Source organism: Mya arenaria, chromosome 10 (genome assembly GCF_026914265.1).
Source record: "Mya arenaria isolate MELC-2E11 chromosome 10, ASM2691426v1".
Classification (NCBI taxonomy): Eukaryota; Metazoa; Mollusca; class Bivalvia; order Myida; family Myidae; genus Mya; species Mya arenaria.
This window is the reverse complement of record NC_069131.1, coordinates 24751819-24768785: the sequence shown is the minus strand read 5'-3', so window position 1 is coordinate 24768785 and position 16967 is coordinate 24751819. Positions and strand designations below refer to the sequence as shown.

Here is a 16967-nt window from a genome sequence, read left to right as displayed (position 1 = left end):
ATGTCCGCCGTTGTTGAAATTATACTACGACAATTTACTGAACAATTAGCGAAAACGAATGGTTACATTACGAAACAAACATATAGTCATTTTATTAGCAGCAGTTGGCTTTGCTCGGGAGCCTGAATGTTCGCGGTTTCAGTACGAGGAAAAGATGTTAGAAAAAGTGATCAGATCGGAAATCAGAATGGAAGCGTTTGTCGATTCATTTAAGGAGGCAACTAGCTCCATGGTTATACTAATACAGACGATTACAGGTAAATGAATGTTTGAGGATACAATCACCATTATTGGTATACCTAATTGAAAAGTATTTAAAGGAGTGATCATTATAAGTGAGAGACATTGGCAGAGACGGTTTTAAATACTTCCGCATTTTATTTTAACCTCTTGCTTCATAGAACAAGTATGCAATCCATCAGTTGGCAAGACGGAGAGGCTGTAAAACCTAAATTATCGTATTCGTTATTCTATTAAGGTTGAAATTATTTAGCTGATTACAGAAAAAAAGGTTTGAAGTTAAACACCCAACCGCAATGTAGTACGAAGTGATAAAGGAGTTTTGAGGGAGTGACAGATACTCACAATGACTGTTCATAAACGGTAACGGAAACAAAGGAAGTGTTTATTTATTGCTATATATTTATAAAACAGTATTCGGATAACATTTCATTGAGTATTCAGTAAGGGAGATGGAATGGCTGTACCCCATTATTTGTCATATTATCACAGTATCTAGAAGGACGTCATTACTTGAAATTTTATTCGTATAAATATTGACACATTTTAATGAGTGTTTTGTTTTGTTAAATCACATACTCCACTGTTCATAATAAAGTGCCTTGTAATTCTTTACATAACGTAATCAAATCTTATTTAATGAGGTTTTAGTGATGTTTAAAACTTGGGTGTGACGAAATCTGTTGCACTTCAAGAATTTGACTCAGTCAATGCACGAGTAGGAATTACATCTATAACAGGTTCACTGTTTGTATTATTTGGTGTTTATTATTACCACTGACATGACAAAATGGTGTCAAAATGGAAAACTATTGTAAATTTTATTTCCATGCATTTCCAATAACGTTCATTTAAAACATGAACTTTTGCGTCCTACCGAACATATTATCAATATAAAATTAAAAGTAACCATCTTTCCGTTTCTCAAATAAATTGCTTTTTCACATTTCTTAATAAAAACCCTTAAGCTCTTTATCCTAGAAATATCGTCCATTAAAAACGTTTGCAAGGATAAAAATCAAACAAAAAAGGGAATGTGAAGATGTAATAAACTAGTATGTTCATCAAACAAAATTATCAAAAAGGACTTTGTACAATAAAACATGATAATGTATCAAACTGATAACATCAAGGTTTTCAATTTTATGATAATTGGCCTTTATTTGTGTTTAACTCATAACAAAACACTGATCATCGACATTAAAATATAAAAATCCTTACAGAAATGGGGAGAACATTGGGTATTTTGTTGGCTATGTCACTTGCAGCTGTTTGCTTTGCGCGGGAGCCTGAGTGTTCGAGGTTTCACTACGAGGAAAAGCTGTTAGAAAAGGTGATCAGATCAGAAATCAGAATGGAATCGTTTACGGAATTATTAAAGAAGACAACTGACTATGTGGAAGTAAACATGCACACGATTAAAGGTAGATATCATGTCGATCTTTTAATGGTAAGAATTGTTGATGTTGACATTATATATCCGGATGCATCAGAAATGTATTTTTGTTCTTTTTCCAGCGTTGGCAATTTAAGTATTTTGCAAATGAAGAAATTTACACAAAATGAAGTATAGATGTAGTTTTAAACACATGATATATATGTTCATTTGTTTCCTTTTTAGCACTATCAAACACAGTGAAAGAGCTGCAGAAAGAAATACAGTCCGTTGGCGTAAAGAGCAGTGGTTTATACACGAGATGGGGTCGGCGATCATGCCCTGAAAGTACGGAGCTAGTGTACGAAGGGTTCGCTGGTGGCGGACATTTCAATGAAAAAGGAGCGAGCAGTAACTACATTTGCCTGCCAAAGGACCCCATCTTTGATAGCGATAGACGAAAAGGGGGTTCGGCAAGCACGGTTTATGGTGCTGAGTATGAAACAAATGGTGCAACGTTTCACACGAGTTTACATGACGAAGACGTTCCATGTGCCGTCTGCCGCGTTGTTGGAAGAAGCGTTGTCATGATCCCAGCGAGGAATGCCTGTTATAGCGGATGGCATACGGAGTACTCTGGTCATTTGATGTCTTCTCATCAAGGCCATGAAGCGAACAAGGAACTCGTTTGCATGGACGGAAACCTTGAAATGGCGGATGGAAGTGATGCTGGAGACCAGAATGGTGCTTTGTTTTACTTTGTTCAAGCTGTCTGTGGCTCGTTAAAATGTCCTCCCTATAGCCCGAACAAGACGTTAACATGTGTGGTGTGTTCTAAATAGAAGGAAAAAGCTTATATTGTTTATTTGAAACAATGTGCATGTAATTGTTCAGCATACTGTATGTATTGGCTATGCGTACTTAATTTAACCTTTTGACATTTTAATACAATGATATAATCAGTATAATAAATATTTGTTTCTTTAGATTGCACTGAAATGTTAACTTTTGTAGTGAAAACGGACAGATGTAGACCAAACTTTGCAAATACTTTCAAACTATGGCATTAGAATGACGACCTGAGTATTAAACATTAAAGATTGAGATCACATTATATAATGTACCTAACCGTCAATGGTTATTCAACACATTTTCTATCCAATGATTCAATTACCAATGATGCCCTGCACTGTTATATATATATCCAGCGCAGGTCATAATAAGTCAGAGGGCGGATCCTTGGTATATTGGCAACACACCTAACATTCAATCACGGGGTCAATAGGGGTCAAAGGTTCAATCCCCAACCGCACCACTGAAATTACTTATTGTCTTCTGGAGAGACGTTAAATGGGGGATCGTGTGATGGAACTATACACTGGTGCACGTTAAACAACCAGAATAGCTCTAACCAGGATTAAATTATATCTATGCACTATGCTCCAAAAACCTTATATGACTAGCAATCTTGTCGGAGGAGAACTCGCCGATTGGACTTTGCCCATGTGCGAGTATGAATAAGCTTACACACATCCAGACTCAGTTAGTCACCGCCCAGATAACTCAGTGGTATAGCTTTTGCTTTGGTTGCGAAAGGTGGCTGATTCTAACATCGGCCGTGTTAAAACCGAAAAGCGTTCAAATATGGTATCAGTATCGCACTGAGTATTTCCCCGAGTATCTTATATCTGGATACGTGTAATTTATGGCTTTTAACATAATCTAATTAATGATGGCGGGGTCAAGTCATCATGCAGCCAATGGGCGAGGACATATACCTTGATAAACTCAAATAAACAAACAAATTAGTAAGTCTTGCTATTGTCACTGAGCGAACTCATTAGTTGTTTAGTGATAGCCTAGAAGGTAATATCAGACAAATCACATCGCTGGGATGTAGGTCACTAAATTATTATTTGATAATTGTTAGTTCCCGTCTTCTTGCTTTCTGGTATATTTTCTGTTAAGGCGTTGGAAGGCAGAGTCTTGAAGGAAACGTCTGACAATTCACATAACTGGGTTAAAACTGACACTCACCTTTTAAGTAATAATTTTTAAATCTCACCTGAATGTGTTTCCTTTTGGTCTATGCTGTGTGTTGGCGTTGCAAATCTGTCACTGAATACTTGGTGATTATGTTCAGTTCTTCCAAAGATGAGGGGATTTGTGATACAGTCGACGCGTTTAGAATTGGCTTTCAGAACGCTTCGAATGTTGTATTGAGGGCTAATAGGAGTAAAAAATATATATAGTGGTTTACGGAGATAAAAAACGTTAGAGAAGGCTCGATCAGATAGAGGCCTGGGAGTTGTCGCTGTAACTATTGAAGTTATATAATGAAAGGCAACTGCTTTGCATCAAATACATTATTTGAAATAAAACGGTGTTCATAGCACGTGGTTTTAACGTCGTACACAAACGGAATATTGATTGGTGTTTCGTACATTTTCGGACGGAATAAATATTTGCGAATCATTTGCTTTTTCAGATGTGAGTAATGCTTCAAAATAAAGCGCTATCTAACAACATTGCGATATTGAATACAAACGAAAAAAATAAGGGAAAATTATTCAGTAGCCTGAAAGAGAGTGTGAGTAGCAAACCTTGTGTCGTTTTGATTTTTTTGTCACTATAAAAAATAATTCATTATAAAATACTATTTTATTTAGGCCAGCTTCGGCTGATTACATGTTAAGAGTTATAATATTATGCCTCATTAAAACGGTTGCGAATAGTTGGCATCAGTTAAAGCCTCAGTGACACTTAGCATTGGATTATTAGAGAATTTAATAAAAGTGATATATATAACTATGATAGGGTCTCATATAGTGTCATGTCTGATAAATTCCCGAAGTCCACACGATGCTTGAGTAAAAAGAAATGTTTGGGAAATACCAACGAAATTCCAAACTGGATCACTGACTCACTATATGCTTATGAGGCAGATAAGTAGGTGGAGCATAGCGCTTTGCAAACAGTACCTGAGTTGTTGCCAGAAAAGACTTGAAAAATGACTAGAGATAATACTGAACAATTTCAAATGAAATTCAAATAAAGAAATTAAGGCCCTGTTTCTAAAATAAATGTGGTGGAAGTATTTTCGAATGAAAAATTATCAATGAATGTTGTTTGTTTAAAAATCGCAGATTGGTAAAACCTCATGTTTTTGTAAAATGTACTGTTTTGTGTTTGACGGAATAAAGTGTAGCAAATCATTAGGAGTGTTTAAACTAAGGTACCAAAAGCTGGAACCTATCAGCAAATTGTGAGACTTGCTCGTTTTTGAAGACTACAATTTTCGAATAAAGGAAAAGCTTTGTTGTAGCATAATAATTTGATTGATATTACCACGTGATGTTATTAATGCAGGGCGAAATATCTCATACCATTAAGAAAGTCCAGGTGGTAAAGTGGTTAAGATGTTGAGTCTTTGGTTTACTTCGTTTTTACTAAAACCAGCAACTTATATATACAATACCAGACGAGCAGTTAATTGAGTGATGACATGCAGCCGACAAAGAAAACACATGTAAGATATGTAAAACAAGTACATTTTAGCACAAAAATAAGCATTGGCTACAAAAGTCCTACAATGTGCCACCGACCGGCCAGGAAAAACCAGAGACGGTTAACTCTGAAAACCTGTGCTCGTTTGCCAAGTGCCGCTTAGTACGTTTAGCAAATTAATAGTCTGAATAACTGTCGCTATGTCTTCGGGTTCTTGCGAATGTTTAAACACAGAGGCAGGCCAAATGAACAGGACCAGACAACAAAGCAATTTATCTTGTATTGTGTATTGTTACTTACATTTTAAAACGAATATCAAATGACTTGTTTTTTAAACGAATAGGCCATTACTTGGTTCTCGCTATACGAAGGTTGTTTTAACGAGTCACAAGCAGTCGGAATAAAATAAACAGGACAAAACAGATATTTTATTAAGACTTGTACAAAAAAACATCATCTACTCAACTACAAATGAATAATAATTAAACAAACATATAACATGACATAGGCTATACATTATATGAAATAGAATCATAAATTAAAAAAAAATACAATAAATAAAACTGAGCCCGATTTTGTTTTCCACCCGAATTGCACATTAATAAAGTCAATTTACTTTCTTTGGGTTTGACTTTCGTGACTTACTGCAGGATTCCTTATCTTCTTGGAAGATTCAAAAATTGTCAATATAATATAAGTAATTAATGTTCGGCTATAGGTTGCCAATACACTGTTCATATCTTCAACATTGTTCATTCGTCCATTTACCAATGCCAAAATGCCGAATCCTCAGTTACAAACGCATTCCCACACCAAATGACTGATATGGTTGCCTAATCTTGCAACTGGAATAGACTGACAAATTAAAACTTTCTTGACTACAATTTTTGTTTTAAATAGTGCCACAATTTGAAAATATCTCCATAAACATCGAAATAGTAGGTTTAATCCTTCCATTAACTTAAGACACCCCAACCGCTCTGAACACGAGTGCCTTACGGTGACTCATACTCTTTTAAATAAAAAATGGACACATAATACATGTAACAGTTAGTAGTCCATTTTAGGTCTGTCATTGTGGCTATATTATCGGGTACCATCACCAAAACAACATACAATTTCTGGCAACAACACTTACTGGTGTAAATTGGCTCAATAAAATTGCTAATTTTAATTCAATTCATTTTATTCAAATAAACAGAGGCTAGCGGCCCAAAAACCACAACATACAACACTATAGTATTATAATTCGAGGAGTGAAACCGAAAAAATTATATCTTCTTCTTTATTTTATGTCACTAATAAACCTTTTTGCATTCAACCTTCGAATTGCAATATAAGATATGCATATTTATCATGTTGAACAGATGGTTCACACTGATTATTAACTTTAATATTTTATTATCATTTCCAGTAAACATTTAAGAGTAGAAATCATTTAAAGGATTACCAGATGGATGAAAATTCCAAAGATATTGTTAACGAATTATACCGAATTTAGGACAATATATACAGTCTCTTACTTTGTTGAGTATCTTTATATCTATCAAGTTTCATGTTTGTTTGCCGTATTACGTTTGCTCATCGATGGTCCAGGAACCAACGAACTATGGTAAGAAAACACAATAGTTGCCACTTAAACTAGGCCAAGCTTGCGTTTAAGTAATAGGTGACATTAAGTAAGATTTTAATGATAAGGAATGGGTGGAGCTAGCGTACCGAACGAGCCCTTTTTGCGATTAAAATATTAACTGACTTAGAATACAACCTCATTGGCTAACAAATTGTAAACGCAAAATCTGACTCAGGAAGTGTAAATCGAATAGTTGGCAGTAGATGGACCTTTTAATACCCGCGTAAGTTGAAATTCTTAATGATTAAGCGTATTACTTAATAAATGTCTATCTGTAATTTTATTGGCTGAGAATATTGTCGATAGGTTGTATTTTAATGTCAGTAAATAGTGTAACTCAACAAAAGTTATATATAGTACCAAATAGTAACACTAACAGTCATCAATCGATGTACTGGCGGTCAGAGGATTACAGAGATGATGGATTTAAGCATTTAGTTGACCAGTTGTCTATTTACTAGTTCTTATATCACACTTTTTTCTTAAAACTTTGTTTGGGGTTACAATCTGGCCAATAAACTAGCTGGATAAGATGGATTACAATTAAATACTCACAAATTTAAGGATTCTTTAAAGAGTAAAACGATATCTTAAACTGTTTATGTATATGAAAAGCTACAGAAATTAGCATATTAGTCAAAAGTTTAAACATAAACCCCCGTTTAATGCCACAGGGTCAACGCCAATGACATTTTACACAAAAACAAACAATCACAAACCAGGAACATGGAACAGCAGCACAAAACTCCACAAACAACACTGTGAATATATACTATATAAAAAACTAGGGGCATTTATCAAGGATTTATAGGTACAATGTACCGCCTTGGAACGGTCAGTAAAATGCAAATTCTTAATATGCCGAGTTTTATTACATTATTAACCATCGTATTGGCGCAGCCTCCGCCTCTTTTTGGATTTGGCTCCAGCTTAATCCAGAAAAAGAAATAAACCTTTTTAGTCCGATGAACAGGTGCTCTTATTCATTCCCGACACTCGATGAAACAAGCTCTATCTTAAATGTATGGGTCATAATGATAAGGGATACTCAGCAGAATGTTAATAAAAACCTGCTAATTTGATTGTAAACATACATGTATTTCGTCGGAAAATCATTCTAACTAGTTCATAAAGGTTATGTTTACAAAAAAGCGATATACGTGTGAAGATTGAACATTATTGTATGCCACTGCGTTCCCCGATATCTCAAATCATTAAGAAATGCCGTTAGGGCCAGCGCCTGTGAATGTGTTGATCTGAAACGCGATTCTCAATGGTACGATGATGAGAACGCGATAGTACGATAACGATAACGCGATCGTATGATGATGTTAATGCGAAAAACTATCGTAAATTAAGTTTCGTGATAACGCGTTTACATCATCGTCATATTGTACTGACGTGTATTCATAACTGTACTCTCGTGTTTTCATAACGTTCTGTCGTGCTTTTGTCATCGAACTGTTGCGCTTTCATCATCGAACTGTCGTGTTTTAATAATCGCACTATGGTGTTTTCATAATCGCACTTTCGCAGTCATACTTACGTTTTATGATGATATCCGTTCTTTTGCTCTAGCTCGGAAGTGTCATTGGCTCTTTTTTTATACACAGCTCCTAAAACAGCGGGGGCCACTGTTTCGCAGCAGTCCAACGCAAAGAGACAATTGAAATTGACATAATTTTGAAAAGTATTCTGGTTACTAGAGTCATTTCCCTTTATTTCGGGCAAGATTCTATGAAAAAACTTAATTTAAAATAAAGCGACGTTCAACAATTCATGGCAACCATTGGAAAAGTTTACTATCTTTTTGCACGGCGCCGATATGATATGATAGCGTAGGGAAGTTGACCATTTTATAACAATTGATAGTTTTACATCTACCCTTCCGATACCTCTCCAATCTGGCGACATTCCTTTAGCGCTTTTGTACATGTAATATTTGGCATTGTATTAGCAAATGCTGAAATTCACAACAGTGTTTCTGTTTCCATTTACAACAAGTTCGCAAGATATCAGTCGGTTCTCATTCTGTTGAACAATATTTCAAGCATATACTGAACGAGATACTACAAATCATACACGATATTAAACTAGTAGGCAATGGTTGTTTGTTTTTTTGTTTGTTTTATTTTGACAAATTGATGTGGAAATTTTGCAGACTTAATGGCATTGCTAAACGTAGCATAACTTCCGATTTGTATAAAAAAAGTTATCACAGACTATGTATGTATTGCTACCTTATGGGACCATAGTAAATTGCAGTAAATCTTTTAGCATTCACCAATCATTTTATATTTTTGCGCTTTCAGATTTAAAATGCAGTTATAATATTGTTAATAGTAATTAATATTCTCCATAAATGCATTATTTAGTTAGTAGCTGAGGGTGCATCACTCAATATTTATTTTTGTTTTACGTGTGTATGTATTGATTTTGAATAAGAGTGTCACTTTTATCATTTTTATTCGATTTGGAATTTTGAGATAACAATCTTATCCCCTTAAAAGGTTTGCTGATAAAACGGAGAAAACCAACGTGAATGGAGCGTTCACCAAACAAGACTATCACACACTTAACACAAAGAAACAAGATTATTCATCAAATGTTTTATCTTTAAAGACATAAAATTATTACGACTTTGTAAGATGTAATATCAATAAGCCATTAATAGTACTCAGGCGAGTATCGATAACACGATACACAGATCCTAGCAGAAATGAGGGAAATATATGTTATTTGGTTAGCGATGCCATCGATAGCTGTTTGCTTTGCACGGGAGCCTGAATGTTCCAGGTTTCATTACGAGGAAAAACTGCTAGAGAAAGTAATCAGGTCAGAAATTAAAATGGATGCGTTTGATGAATCATTAAAGAAGACAATTGGTTATGTGAAAGAATATATTCAGACGATTACAGGTAAACTTATTTTCAATCTTTGAATAATAGGCGTTGTTTGACGAAATCAGACGCATAATGTTAACCGTATTACTTTTTGACGAGACTCGCTCCAGCGATATGAAAGTCAGCATTGATAATGTAGAAAAGTACACATAACTTTATTGCATCTACGTATAACATCACCAATACATCATTAATAATTCATTTCTCACTATTTAAGGCCTAACAAATAAAGTACAGAAGCTGCAGAGTCAAATAGAATCAACCAAATCAGTTGAGGTCATGAGCAGTGGAATATACATACGATGGGGTCGGCGGTCATGCCCTGGAAGCGCGGAACTGGTGTACGAAGGATTTGCTGGTGGTGGACATTACACAAACAAAGGAGCGAGCAGTGGTTACATTTGTCTGCCAAAGGACCCAATCTTTGAAAGCGATGGACGAAAAGCGGGTTCCGGTAGCACAGTTTACGGTGCTGAGTATGAAACAAATACTGCAACATTTCACACCAGTTTACACGACGAAGACGTTCCATGTGCCGTCTGCCGCGTTGTAGGAAGAAGCGTTGTCATGATTCCCGCGAGGAATGTTTGTTATAGCGGATGGCATACCGAGTATTCTGGATATTTGATGTCGGATCATGACGGTCATCCTGGAAACAAGGAACTCGTTTGCATGGACGGAAACCCTGAAAAGGCGGAAGGAAGTGATGCTGGAGACCAGAATGGTGCGCTGCTTTACTTTGCTCAAGCTATTTGTGGCTCGTTAAAGTGTCCTCCATATAGCGAGAACAAGGCGTTAACATGTGTGGTGTGTTCTAAATAGAGCTATACGAACGAAGGAGCTTACACTCTTCAATTAAAACAAATGCCTGTGTTTAACACTATTACCCCAGTGAAAGCGCCATCATTTATATTTCATTTGTTTTACCAAACTACTTTGGAATAAAGATATAAGATATTATTTTGAAGTCGTGCACGCCCATTCTTAGTATGAATTGTGGATTATACAACATATTAAATAATATCCCTGTACTTCAACCTAAATAGACATTTTTAGACTAGAAAGAAAGGTCATTTCGAGCGTTTCTTTAAAATTTATTTCACATCCAACTGATTTAAGCAATGAAACATGTATGTCATGTTTCGCCTAAGGACATTCCCGCACTTTGAGCATAAGCACCGCTAACCTTTCATGTAATACGTTTTATTTGCATTAGCCCGGAATTAAGCAAACTTCTTACCCAGCAGAAAATATTATAATCTCTGTGATATTCCTGTTATACCTGTTTGCAGGAACTGGATTGGATTTTTAAGTGTAACACTGATAATAATATGCACTACCAAGATTTAAACAAAATATTAACTTAAAGGGGCTCATTCGTATGCATGCTGAGAACAAGGAACTCGTTTGTATGGATGCTGAGAACAAATGGTTCCTCTCTATGGATCCTGGGAAATTAGAGCTCGTTAGTCTGTACGCTTATCCTGAAAAGGCCAACTGAAGTAAAATAGAGATCAAAAAGAGGTCCTAATTTATACTGTAAAAGATGTTCGTGGCGCGTTAAATGACTTTGTTATTGTCACTTAGAATCTTTTCGATTTCACTCCTCGAATTGTTCCAACGATGAGGCGTGATCTGTGAGGTTCGTGGGTTTTGGCATGACTCTTCATTGTTTAATGACATAATTTTGATTATCGATGGTATATATCAAGCCAAATGATATCGTAATATTAATGCAATCATGTTTAATTTGAAAATAACTAAACTTTTTTTCTAGTTTTAATTCATTGATTTCAAAAGGCAAGCTTGTTGAGGCACATCCGTTGTAAAAACCAGGTTTAAAACCGTAAACAATATAAAAACATGAGCTACATGGCAGAAATATTATTTTAGAGGATCCCTGATGTTGGTGGGTAATGGTATAGTTTAGCCTTATCAATAACCTTGTTATCGAATTCTACCACATTATTCCCTGTTCTTTCAGGCCCCCGTCAATAGATACCCATATATGTAATTAGACATTTTAAAGCACTATCAGGCCATATGCTGCAGTATCAACAGAAGTTCTACAGGCACAGGCTTTCTTAAAATTATATCATGCCATGGTGTACAGACTCGGCTAATGCCAATGAACTTAAGATAATTATTCTAATTACTTAACCGGTGATCGGGTATCTCCGTACCGCGTTTAATTGGTCAAATTACAGTAGTTTAGACATTCGATCACAGTACACAGGCTCAGATATTGCCAATTCGCCTAAGGTTGCAACACTTAATACGTCACTGGTCAAAGTGTTTCAGTGTTCAAAGTATTTCTGGAACAACTTGACGCTCACCAAGGTCCCCGTAAAGCAAAGGATATCGATGTTTTTCGGTCGCGCTCAAATGGGATTCCATCAAACGTTCCAGTAGTCTTCATGTTAGTGAATGATAATGTCTCTGAATAGGTGTCATTACTCGGCCCCAGGCATGACACCTAGAACTTTGACCTTAAACGGGACTGGTTTGATAACTGACCACATCATTAAAGTGACAAAAAAAATCCATAAAATCACACAAATGTTATAGAGCGTAGGAAATAAGAACAATGAACCATTGATTAACTTTTTTTGGTTTACATTAATATAGATACTACAATTCACACAAAACAGCCTGCATCGAACAACAGCCACTGTTGACCATATAAACATTTCCATAACTTAGCAAAGAACAGCTTTAAACCCACCAGTGTCCAATTGCAGGTATTTGAATGAGTTTGCAAACCGACCATTTAAAGAAATCAGTCATTCGTGCGAAATGACATAATAAACGCGATTTATTGCCACGAGATATATAGAGATTGTACAGCGAATGCGGATTCACACAGTGTTAAATTTATACTTTCGTAAATCATTATAGACCTGCTTAATGTTCTACTGTACATCTGTCGAAGATAATTATACGACAACTTACGGAACGATTAGCGAAAAAGAATGATAACATTAGGAAACAAACATATAGTCATTTCATTGGCAGCCGTTTGCTTTGCGCGGGAGCCTGAATGTTCGCGGTTTCATTACGAGGAAAAGTTGTTAGAAAAAGCGATCAGATCGGAAATCAGAATGGAAGCGTTTGGTGATTCATTGAAAGAGGCAACTAGCTCCATGGATGTACAAAGGCAACAGATTACAGGTAAATGAATGTTTGAGAGTGTAATCACCATTTTGAAGGTTTTAAAGGAGTGAACATTTGGCAGAGCTCGTTATACATACTTGAACATTTTAATATAACTACTTGTTTTTTACAACAATTGTGATTTGGCAAGAACGAGCGATTGTAAACCCATACTACCGTATTTACTATTATATTAGGCTGGCAACTATATAGGTGATTTCAGGAAAAGAAATGTATAAAGACTAACCCCTTGCTGAAAGGATTTTGAGGGGTTGATAGATAATCACAATAACAGTACATGTACGTGAATTGCAACATCGGCACTGTTCGTCTCACAGATATTCGAAGTTCTTTATTACTTCGTGGTCATCATACAGGATTCGGATAGAATTTTATCCTGCATACAAATCGGTCCAATAACAAGGTGCCGAGTAAATTTTAGTTTATTAGGATAGTAGATAACGTGATGTTTATCTACAGTCAGTTGGTCATGTGACCGCGAAAACGGACATTTTATTCTACCTCAACAATCCCCTTTACTTTTAAAGATAATAAATAATATTAAGGTTATTTATAGTGTTTAAAAAAACAAAGTAACGGGATAATAGAATACTAGGCTAGTGCCTCGGATAGAGAAAGTTTATCGGCTCACCCGATAAATTCCGCAGCCGAGTCAGATAATCTTCCTCCAATCACGGCACTAACCTAGTATTCGCTATTCATTGAGTATTTAGTAGGTGATGAGAAATGGCTGCACACACTTTTTTATTATATTAATCACAGTATCTAGATAGACGTCATAATTAGAAATTTTCTTTGTATTTCATTGATAAATTATGATTTTCGTACAAACATTGACAACATAGCGGGAAAACATTTGGCTGTTTTCACAAGTGTTCACAAGGGTAGTATTAGCAGCGTTAATTAAACATAGCACAAGTTCTTCTCTAAATAATTCTTTGTCTCAATTTCAGAACTAACAAATGCAATGCAAAAGCAACAGGAGAAAATTGAATCACTGAAGACCGGGGAAGTAAAGAGCAGCGGTTTATTCACGCGATGGGGTCGGCGGTCATGCCCTGGAAGCACGGAGCTGGTGTACGAAGGGTTTGCTGGCGGCGGTCATTACAATGAAAAAGGAGCGAGCAGTAATTACATTTGTCTGCCGCACGACCCAATCTATGACGACGATGGACGGAATGCGGGTTCCGTTAGCAAGGTTTACGGTGCTGAGTATCAAACAAGTTCTGCAACGTTTCATACGAGTTTACACGACGAAGACGTTCCGTGTGCCGTCTGCCGCGTTGTTGGAAGAAACGTTGTCATGATTCCAGCAAGGAATGCCTGTTATAGCGGATGGCATACCGAGTACTCTGGATATTTGATGTCGGAGCATTATAGTCATTTTGGGAACAAGGAACTCGTTTGCATGGACGGAATTCCTGAAAAGGCGGAAGGAAGTAATGCTGGTAACCAAGATGGTGCTTTGCTTTTCTTTGTTCAGGCTATTTGTGGTTCTTTAAAATGTCCCCCATATAGCGAGAACAAGGCGTTAATATGTGTGGTGTGTTCGAAATAGATGTAAGAACATTTTATTTATTTATCGAAAACAACCTACATTTATATAAGCACGATCCTGTATTTAAGAATCTTGTGGACACAAAATTCAACTTTTGACATTAAAACATGTTTTAAGAACAAGTAGATATGCAAATAAAAACCCACCAATGTTCCAATAAAAGTAATTAATTTCCATTTTGGTCTTGGTTATTAAATGACTTTAAAGTTAATTTGTTCAGACCAGATGTCTTTTTTTTTCGAATAATTTTGTGCCAATCATACCTAGGTGAGTGAATGTTGCACAATTTATTCCATGATAAGGATTCTTGTCTTTGTCAATACTCAATACTGACAGTGAAAAATACACATACACGTTTAATATATATTGTTGATGAAACTATTAACTTGAATAGTGGTGTTTATTTTTTTCTACTATAAGTTTCACCTTGTAATATAGTGATTTTTTAATTTAGTATCCTTTCATTGTAAATAGTGTATTTTAATCATGCCAATTTCAAGACATTTTGGGAAATATAAGTGTTTTGTTTCATAAAATTCTCCAGAGTCTCTATCGGTCTGTTCAGTGGAAACACGCGATTGTTAAAATTATTGCAAACACTTTTAAAGAACGCGCGAACGTATTATTCTCACAACAAACTGGTAGTAAGTGTGCGCTGCAGTCTAACTAATTTTGTGTCCCGAACCATCTAGGTTTTAATCTTGGTCAATCTGGTTTCTTTACATTTAAGATCGAATGTCCACATCATCGCTTATTGGACTTGCCAGCAAGTCTTTTCCTGCTCTGCACGAATCCTGTTACAAGCTCTTGATTTTAAGACTGTGTTTGTTCTTAATTATAGCCGCGTCTTTTATGACACATTGTTGTCTTATCAAGATTTATGTCGCAGTATGATCTTTGTAATCATACGCGGTAATTACCGTGACAAGCCCGGAAGCCAAGGCACAAGGCTAATGTCAAACATCTAAGTTTTTTAAGACAATTTGTATTGCCATTTAAGTATATTAATCAAATGTCTACCGGAATATGCTGCTTCGAGATGTATATTGGAGATTGAACAAGTCCCCACTTGTCATTTATGTTTGTATTTACTGAACAAATGCATAACATTATGAACATTAAGAATATTGTAGCCCTCATTTGTAACATAAAATGTACGAAACATTAAATAAGTTGTGCATGCATGATAACATGTTAATACTTCTATGTTGAAAACAAAATGTTTGTACATTTTGCTTTGTCAATTTATTTTTGTATTAAATTATGTGGAACTTATTGTGGTTCGATTTCCATTCTTATTTTCAGGAATTTTAAGTAAGTGTTTTATCTAGATAAAGTATCTCTATATTACATGCTTAGAATAAACACATTCATTGAAATATTTATAAACGTCCTTGTGTTCCTGTCATTTCACACCAAAGTGCGTAACCTTTCGTGTCTGTTGTTTTTGCAATACCTTGTTGAGATAACACCATAAATCTTGACAAACTTGACATTCTAGTTGAAGTGTAATGAAGTGATTTATATATCACAGTGGCAGAGGGGACATAATGCTTTATTGTTTAACACTTAAATAAACATTTATGTGTGGGTTAAAATCGAGTTATAAACGGCTTTTAAATATACTCATGCTGTATATTGTTTCCAGTTTTATATAACTATCACTTATTTTTGTACGTGTGTACTGTAACAATGCCTTACTTATATTAGTCAGGACATATTTCGATCCGCATGTTTGTTAACAACTTAATTCGAAAAAATAAACGCCTTTTTAGTAATATTCCGGCACGTCATACGTGTTTGTATTACCTGAATTTTATGCTTTATTTGAATAAAGTAAATTTATCTAAAACCTTAAAAAACGTGATATATCCCCTTTATATTGATTATTATTTTTTAAGATTTTCGCTTCCTTTTAGGTAGGATGATTCTTCATGAGCATAATGATTGTGAGCTTCGATATCTGTTTTCCATAGTGCCATTATTAAAGAAATCTCTTAACAAACATGGTAATCATAGATTTAATCCGTCAAATTACTTAAGAAACCTCAGCCGCTCTGCACAAGAGTTCCAAACAGAGACTCCTACTCTATTAGGACCTGTATAGAAAAAGAGACTAAGGCATTTCCAAGTTAGAGACAAAGAGCGGAAATACTGATAAATCGGAAGCAAGACTCGTTATTTTACCGAATATCACGATTATGAGAGCCTATTTGAGAAATCGGGGATTGCAATGCCTTATGAATATGTTGCCAAACCTCACAAGTTCTTCAATATTTTGTAAAATACAGTTATTTTGATCCAAACAATATATACAAAGTATCTCATCTTTTGAAGTATTTAAATATCTACCATCTATGTTTAGCTTGCCGTATTACGCCTTCGTTTAAACATCCAATAAATCAGAGCCCCGGCTCCGACAAATGAGTAAAGCTGCTAGTTTGGTCTTTGATGGTCCAAGAACCAACGAACTATGGTAAAATCACGCAAACGTTTCCACTTAAACCAGACCAAGCTTGCGTTTAAGTAATAGTTAAATGATATGAAGTAAGAATGGGCGGAGTGTGCGTAGCGAAT

At 35.6% G+C, this 16967-nt stretch overlaps 3 protein-coding genes across 3 annotated transcripts; all 3 read left to right on the top strand.

Annotated features, from left to right (window-relative positions):
• Positions 1–154: 154 nt before the first annotated feature.
• Positions 155–2457, top strand: LOC128204501 (uncharacterized). Its single transcript, XM_052905915.1, has 3 exons — positions 155–257; positions 1509–1664; positions 1862–2457. Exons 1-3 carry the CDS (start codon positions 155–157, stop codon positions 2455–2457), a joined length of 855 nt encoding a protein of 284 aa, XP_052761875.1.
• Positions 2458–9544: 7087 nt separating this feature from the next.
• LOC128205460 (uncharacterized) lies at positions 9545–10480 on the top strand. Its single transcript, XM_052907111.1, has 2 exons — positions 9545–9673; positions 9876–10480. The coding sequence occupies exons 1-2, from the start codon at positions 9604–9606 to the stop codon at positions 10478–10480; spliced, it is 675 nt and encodes a 224-aa protein (XP_052763071.1). The 5' UTR covers positions 9545–9603.
• A 2035-nt stretch (positions 10481–12515) lies between these two features.
• LOC128206864 (uncharacterized) lies at positions 12516–16108 on the top strand. Its single transcript, XM_052909566.1, has 2 exons — positions 12516–12829; positions 13786–16108. The coding sequence occupies exons 1-2, from the start codon at positions 12631–12633 to the stop codon at positions 14388–14390; spliced, it is 804 nt and encodes a 267-aa protein (XP_052765526.1). The 5' UTR covers positions 12516–12630; the 3' UTR covers positions 14391–16108.
• The last annotated feature ends 859 nt before the right edge of the window (positions 16109–16967 follow it).